Below are 8,043 nucleotides of genomic sequence, written 5' to 3' on the forward strand. Positions count from 1 at the left end.
ATATTAAACTAATTAGTGAACGTGAAATATATCGCGTGTGACTAAATAATTCCGTAACATTTAGGAGCAACAGAAAAATGTGCAGGCCTCCTTTCGCACGCCGCACAAAAATAGCGTGAAGCAAAATTGTGCTTCTTTTTATAGAGAGGCGGGAAGGAACGAGGGGGAATGGAACCACGTAACATTACAGTTCGAGACTGTTTTGCATTACAAGGTAGACTACAAACAGTCCCCTTTCACTCACAGAATATTTCCGTCTTGAGAATTTACGACAGTGCTCATTTGACGCTATATACCATATACCCCGTTCCGGTAAAAAATAGAGTCAACGAGCCGCAATCCGCGTCTAACGTCAATAATGCACAGCGATTTCCATTTTGCCGTCCGTGAATGACCTCGTGCCCGCCTCGAGTTGTTACCTTCGACTCGTAAAACGATTCTTGCCGGCGTCGAGAAAGTGCACATTACTCGTTGTTTTCGTGGAAAATTCGCCCCTCGAATTAGCAGTGAACACTACGTGAGGTGCGACACACACACATACTTAGCCGCGCGTATTACGTAATTCTACACCGCGCACTTTCAAAATTACCGTTTCGCCGGAATAGCCAATGGCGAGAGCCAAGTGTCGTGAGCATTAAAGCTTCGTATAAGTACACAGAAAAATCGGAAAGGATAGAACCGAGTCTCAGAGTTACGCAAATTGCACCGCACGAAACTTGCAGTCGGGTCAAATTGCGTAAAAATTAAGTTTGATCAACAATCTTATGTATATGGAGAAAAAAAGTTTGGTTGGACGAAACAATTTCGATTTCTGATTATATCAACGCAACTTATTATTGCGCTGACACGTAATTTGTTCAATAGATATAATATTAAGCGAGTGACTGAGATTTTCTCGATCTACTCTTTTCTCTCAGTGTAATATAAAATATTTTTCAAATAAGAAAATATACTTTTTCTAAAATTTTCTTGAGCTCTAGCTTTTCGTGGAGGCAATTGTTTATTTTATTTAAATAAGAGAATGTATGATATAGATGTTTTTTCAACTAAAATTAACCCGACTGCAAGTTTCGTGCGGTGCAATTTGCGTAACTCTGAGACTCGGTTCTATCCTTTTCGATTTTTCTGTGTACTTATACGAAGCTTTAATGCTCACGACACTTGGCTCTCGCCATTGGCTATTCCGGCGAAACGGTAATTTTGAACTACCAGCAAATGAATTTAATTGCATGATGCAAATCTGCTTTAGATGAAAAGTAAATTTAGATATTTAATATCTAAGAGATCGACAATATGTCGTGTCAATTTTGTTCTATCAGACCGAATCTTGAACTTATTTTACGCGCAAGAGAATGAAAGATCTTAATGTTATCACAGAGTCTTCGTCTGGTTGAGGCGGATTGTAGAACAGGAACTCGGTTTGCTCTGTTAAAGTATTTATTTATACGGATAGTCTAAGTATAACTGAGTGGAAGAACTAAATAATGAATAGAACACAACGGTTAATAATGAGAACAAAAAGAACGAAGAAGGACGAAACACATCTCGTAGTCAACCAAATACACATACATGCACACACAGTGGCGCTGCCCGCACGTGTTCTCGCATGAACATAAGCGCCATCACTCGGCACGCGGGATGAACAACAAGTACGAACGCTCCTAACACACTCATAAAGCTCGAAAAACTAATCTTCAACAAAAGAACATAATAACATTTTTCTTGAAAGAATTAGAGCAGTTTGTGCGCCATATACATCCCTGAAATTAAGTTTGCATAGCTCGAGTAATGTCGCATGTGTTTTCCCGCTGTGTACAAAGTCACGTCTCTACAATGAGCTCCGCGAATAAACAGCTCATAAAATTCGCTTAATGGCCGTTGTTAAAGGTGTGATTACGCCATTTGACGTCGTTGTAACGCTAATTTACGCGCGCTCGTAATTATGTAATCTTACAAGGCACCAGGAAATCGTTCCTCGTGTCGCGACATCCGTGTTGCGATAGCAGCGAGAGTCAAACGCCGGTGATGGACAGCTTATGGGAACTCGGCTGTATTAAGAGATCTTCTCGGATTATTCAATCAGAGTTCGGCGGTTCTCGATCGGTTCTCTCCCGTTTTAAACTTCACGCAGCGAATTTACGCGCGAACACCGTGACACGCTGATATTTACGTATTACTGTGTATTGTGCGGAGTCGCAAATCAAATTCGCAATTACGTTTTTATTCCGGATCGAAGCTGTCGGCAGGTAATACTGCAGAGATCGTAAGAGAGATGTTGGCCTAGCGAGTGAGATTGGAAGTACATAGATTACGGATTATTCGAGTTAGAGCGGATCTTTTCTTGTTGCAGCGATCAAAAGGAGATGAAAAAACGCTGAGAAGCGATGTCCGGGAGCTAATAATGACAGTCACGTAATAGTTAGCGTCTCCCGTAAATTAGTTACTAACAGAACAGGCACGCACGTGTCACATTTTATTGATAAGCGAGAGTGTGTGTGTGTGTGTGTGTGCTTTTCTGATCTATCAATTCAAAGGATGAGTGAGAATTTCTGTTTCTTATTGACACATTTTTCTTTCGCTTTTATTTTCGCGCAGCTTTCACGCGCGTCGGCTTTCAAAGCGACCAAAATTACAGCCTCGTCTCGTTACGCTGTAAATAAGCGATCTAGTGAACAAGGACACAGATTTCTACACGGTGACATTCACAGCATTCGTCCCGAATCCCGACAGTCATCCTGCGATGTTTATTTTTTTTCCCTTGTACTTTTTTTTTTCAAACAAGAGACGCGCGGAATGTGCCATGAAAGTAAGCCAATGACGGCAGCTTACTCATCTGGTAAATTTGCCGTGAAACGTAATCTTTCAATTTCTCTATACTTATAATTGGCTTACTCTTCAAGAAAAATTACGTTTGGCAAAGTGAACCTCTGGGAATTTTTTTCCAGTGTTCGCGATATAAAATTTTATACCGCAGGGCTGCAGGAATATTGGTTGAATTAACGTCACAATTACATGCATTTTCGTTGAAGGAAAAAGAATTCCTGATTCTTATGAAAAAAATACGGTTTAAAGGAATGAATCTTTGAGAATTTTTACGTGTTCACAATATATTTTTTTAGACGCGTTACAAAAAAGATTGGTTGAATTAACGTCGCAATAACACGACTAGACGCGTTAATTTCTGATAATTTCTGATTCTTATAGGGAAAATACAGTTTGAAAGAATGGATCTTCGAAGATTTTTATTTATTCATAAAATGAAATTTTTTTAGACATACAAAAAAGATTGGTTAAACAATTACACAACACGTTTTGATGAAAAAGAACAGAATTTCTGTTTTTTATATGAGAGCCAAATTTAATTCTTAAGAACCAGAAATTCAGTTTCCTTTAACTGAAACGCGTTTGGTTGTATCAGGTTAATTCAACTAATCTTTTCTCTTTTTATGCAAATCACGCAAGGTGGGTTCCTTTTTACCAATTACACAATTCTCTTGCAGAGATTCTCAATGCGAGAGTCCCTTGCATTACGTACACACAGTGATCCTTCTCTCGAATGTGATATCGCGCACTATATTTACTTATTCCATCGCTCTTATCGTTCTATGTACGGCCACCTATTCCAATTATCGTCGTTATTGTCCGGAGAAACCTTCTCAGAGCGAATAATCGTATCGTCACTTTCGAAAGTCGTTCCCGTCCGGTGCTCGGCGGGAAATTGCGGCGGCCAGAAGTGACGTTCATTTCGCGCATCACGTTTCGAGCCGAATGGATACGAGAAGGCAAATAATAATTGATAATGAGGGATATTTTACGAGTGGAACATCTTGATCGGTCGGCGCGCAGAGATAGGGAGAGAGAAAGGGGGACTACAAGCTCACATGCGTCGTCGTCAGTCGTCGCCATGGGAAAGAGCCGCGCTTAATTAAAATCTGCATAAAAACCGGCGCCGTGAAAGCGGCAGTCTCTTTAAAATCATCGAGCCTCTCCCTCGTTTCCACGACCGAAACGCCGACGTGCACAATAACGCGCAGCGATATCGGCTTCAATTAGAGACGAGCACGTGACGAGGACTGGGAACGAGGAAGAAAACGGCTCGATGAAAGTGAGACGCCTGCGAACCCGCGAGAGCATTCTTCTTCTCCTCCCCTTCAGCTCACGCGGGCGATTCACGGGGACTCCGGTGAAATATAATTCCGCGATTACACCCGGACGAGTGATTTATCGCCCGTTACGTGGAAATATTTATCACGCGGCAGCAGCAGCACCGTACGATGCTAACGGTCGAGAAGCAACGGCAGTATCTTGACGGTCCCTTCTTTTTTTTTCTTCAGGGAGGATCATCAGACCTATCAACCAACCGTTCTCTTCAAAAGAACGAAGCATCACAAGGGCTCCATATATTGCCTCGCGTGGACCCCGGACGGCAGGCTGATGGCCACCGGGAGCAACGACAAGACCGTGAAACTGATGCGCTTCAACGCCGACACTTCGAACCTCGAAGGTATTGCCTTGCTCCTTGTAAGGAGCTCCTTTTGAAGATGTTCATAACATTACTTCATGGAATCACCAGCCAAACGACTCTATGCACGTTCTAATTCAGGCCTCTTCTTCTTTCGAGTGAGATTTCACTCGAAAAGTGAAGTGACAGCCGATCCACTTTTGGATTCAAGTGATTCTTCACTCGTGTAGAGTGAATGCTTTGCCCTGAATGTGTTTACTCGAAATTGAAGAATGAATCTGATATCTTTCACTGTTGCGCAAAATCAAATTGACTCTAGTCGATTAGAATATTGCCTAATCAACGTCTGATTCGCATGGATGAAAGATCTACTTCAAAACTGAATTAAGTTTGCTTTTGTGATCTCGAAATTTTAAAAGTATGAACGTGAGTTTTAAAATTGAGGACAAATCGTCGTGATTTCTACGCTGAGAAAAAATATTTGAAAATTAATTTTTCAAGGATATAAGTTTATTTTTGTGAAATTTAAACTTTATTTCAAAATATAACTTTGTCTCTCTCTCTCTCTCTCTCTCTCTCTCTCTCTCTCTCTCTCTCTCTCTCTCTCTCTCTGTGGTATATAAACTTTAATTCAAAATATAACTTTAGTTCAAATATTTCACAAAGAAATAAACTTTTTATTCCACAAATAAATTTTTGAATAATTTTTCTTAGTGTAAGGTTCATTTTACGTAAGATTTTTCATAGAAGTAAACTTTGTGTCTCACAAGTAAATTTTCAAATATTCTTTCTCATTATACAGACCATAGATTCCTTGCTTCATTTTAGCTCCAACTACTATGTTGTACTTCAAATTTATGAAATGATTAAATTTTCCATCTCCTGAGTTCTCATCGATTTCTCGGACTGATTAAGGAATGAAAATTATTAATGGCTCACGAATTTGCTACGTCGTGAAATAACTCACTGTCCCTGTTCAAATTCATGCCATTCGAGTAGAACGAGCACGTTCTTCATTAGCGCGCATTGCAGCGGGATCATCTGTGCGTTTTTCCCACATTTAATTTCCAGGGCAAGAAGTCGAGCTGACCATGCACGACGGTACGGTGCGCGACCTGTGCTTCCTCGAGGACACGTCGAACAAGTCGAGTCTTCTGATAAGCGGCGGTGCTGGCGATTGCAAGATATACGTTACCGACTGCGCGACCGGTACACCTTTCCAGGCCTTGAGCGGCCACAGCGGCCACGTGCTGACGCTCTACAACTGGGGCGGAGCGATGTTCGTCAGCGGATCGCAGGATAAAACAGTCCGATTCTGGGACCTGAGAACGAGGGGCTGTGTCAACATGGTTACACCTGCGACGGTACCTGGCAGCAGGGTTAGTTGGGTTCTCCGTCGATACGTTTGTGAAAGTTCGGCAGCGTCTTTTTCGCTGATGGTCATGGCCCTTGGGTGATAGGGAACGGAATAAGCTCGTTTTAGAAGTCATTTTCGAAAGGGAGAATACGAGAGAGAATGGCAACTTCTTTTTTCTTTACAAATTCGTCTGTCACTGAATATATTATAGTGTATTAATTAATAAAAAGAATATTATTTCGTTCTCCGTTCACTATAGATTGCAGTGGGCAGGCATTGTCCCGAAAAAGATGTATCGAAATTTAAAAAGCGGGACTATTTGCCGAGGAGAGTCAATACAAGATGATCTCCTAAAGTATACAATTATTTTATGGAAAAACTATTACTTCAGCAATGTCAAATTTCTGGAGCAAATTGTCCTAGTTGCCGAATTGTGATTTTTTTCGGGACAATGCACCTTGCCCGCTTACAATTCTCTACCCACACGTGTCATCACTCGCGTAAATTCAAAAGCTATACACTAAGAAAAAAATAATTGAAAATTTACTTATGTGGAACAAAAGTTTATTTCTTAGAAATAAACTTATATTCCACAAATTAATTTTTAAATATATTTTTCTCAATGTAATGAACATTCCAAATCACGCAGTTGAAATCAATAGAGGAGATATTCGCGCCATAATTTAGGGTCCGGCATGCATCGTCAACATTTTTATGTTCAGTTTTAGTCTTATGTTTAGTTCTGTGCGTCCGATAAATGTCCGATCGTCGCAGTTTTAAACCGCACCGCCATCTTTCCCGCTCGCAAAGTATCCGTCGTCACTTCTCTCCCCATCGGTCGGATTTTTATCGGACGTTTTCGTAAGTCGTTTCCGGAGCGAAAGCAGTATTGTTTGCCTGATCAGCATCTGATTCCACTGCAGGTCGGAAGCCCCGTGGCCGCGCTTTGCGTGGATCCGTCTGGCCGGCTCTTGGTATCCGGCCACGAGGACAGTAGCTGCGTTCTCTTCGACATTCGCGGTGGTAGAACGGTTCAATGTTTCAAACCTCACGCGGCGGACATCAGGAGCATACGATTCTCACCGTCGGCGTACTACTTGTTGACAGCGGGATACGACAACAAATTGGTACTCACGGACTTGCAAGGTATGTCTCGCGTTAGGGTCTAGTCTTTTTGTCAGAACTGTTAATGAATTAAGACTGTCATAACAATAATGTATTATAATAACGTAATGTAACATTATAATAATTATTATAATATATTTTTTATATAATAATAAAAAATATAAATTTTATATAACAAGTATAATGAAATAATATCAAATTAAATAATAAAATAAAATATAATAATAAATATAATAAATAGGAAAAACTTATACAAATTATTTATATGAAACATTCGTTATATGATAATTTTTTACTATTTATTATAAATAGTAAAAATTTATTATAAATTTGTTTATGGAAATTATTTGAATTATTATTATATAGTTACATTATTATAATATTATTTTTATTATGACCATCTTAATTTATTTGTATAATAAGTAGCAAGCTTTTTATGTAACACTTGTCGTGAGAAGATTTTTGCATAACTGAAAACAACGAAATATGTGTTTCAGGTGATCTTACAATGCCTTTGCCTAGCGTCGTGGTTGCCCAACATCAGGACAAAGTAATCTCGGGACGTTGGCATCCGACCGAGTTCTCGTTCCTCAGTACTTCCGCTGACAAGACGGCGACTCTATGGGCCTTACCACCCGTTTAAAAGTCTGGGACGATAATGCGCGCGAAGTTATTTATTTTTCTTCGTTTTCTAGAACGTTTTGAAGAACACCCCATAACACACGATAGCTTTTGTTCTCGACGGCATCGTCCGAGCAATCTCTCGACTCTCACATCGACACTTGTCGAGCAATCTGACAGACATCATTGACCCCAGAAAAGAGCAAGCGGTTTCGAGCGATGTTAACACTCTAACGTTATTTGTGTATTCGCACATAGTCATAACCATGACCAATTAAACCTCCTTGATCTTTGTGACTACGTCGTTAACGTGATACGATTAATTCGCAGCGTGTAATGCGTTACACGCGACAAAGTCAGGCATTTAAATGTTCGAAACGTAACACGCTTTAAGGGAGAATAAGGAACTGTTTTTAGTCAGACGACATATATATATATATATATATATATATATATATATATATATATATATATATAT

At 40.0% G+C, this 8,043-nt stretch overlaps 1 protein-coding gene across 15 annotated transcripts in view; it reads left to right on the forward strand.

Moving 5' to 3' along the window:
- The window catches only part of LOC116848938 (WD repeat-containing protein 47), a 108,315-nt gene extending 100,278 nt beyond the window's left edge, over positions 1–8,037 (forward strand). For all 15 annotated transcript variants that reach the window (XM_032825576.1, XM_032825577.1, XM_032825581.1 and 12 more), the window contains 4 exons: positions 4,335–4,504; positions 5,534–5,841; positions 6,743–6,965; positions 7,442–8,037. In XM_032825576.1, coding sequence (XP_032681467.1) covers positions 4,335–4,504; positions 5,534–5,841; positions 6,743–6,965; positions 7,442–7,587 — 847 coding nt within the window. In that variant the 3' untranslated portion in view covers positions 7,588–8,037. The remainder of the gene's footprint in view (positions 1–4,334; positions 4,505–5,533; positions 5,842–6,742; positions 6,966–7,441) is intronic.
- Positions 8,038–8,043: the final 6 nt, after the last annotated feature.

The sequence above is a fragment of the Odontomachus brunneus genome, unplaced genomic scaffold (assembly GCF_010583005.1).
Source record: "Odontomachus brunneus isolate Ranch 3 - 2012 unplaced genomic scaffold, Obru_v1 Obru_scaffold_102, whole genome shotgun sequence".
NCBI classification, from domain to species: domain Eukaryota; kingdom Metazoa; phylum Arthropoda; class Insecta; order Hymenoptera; family Formicidae; genus Odontomachus; species Odontomachus brunneus.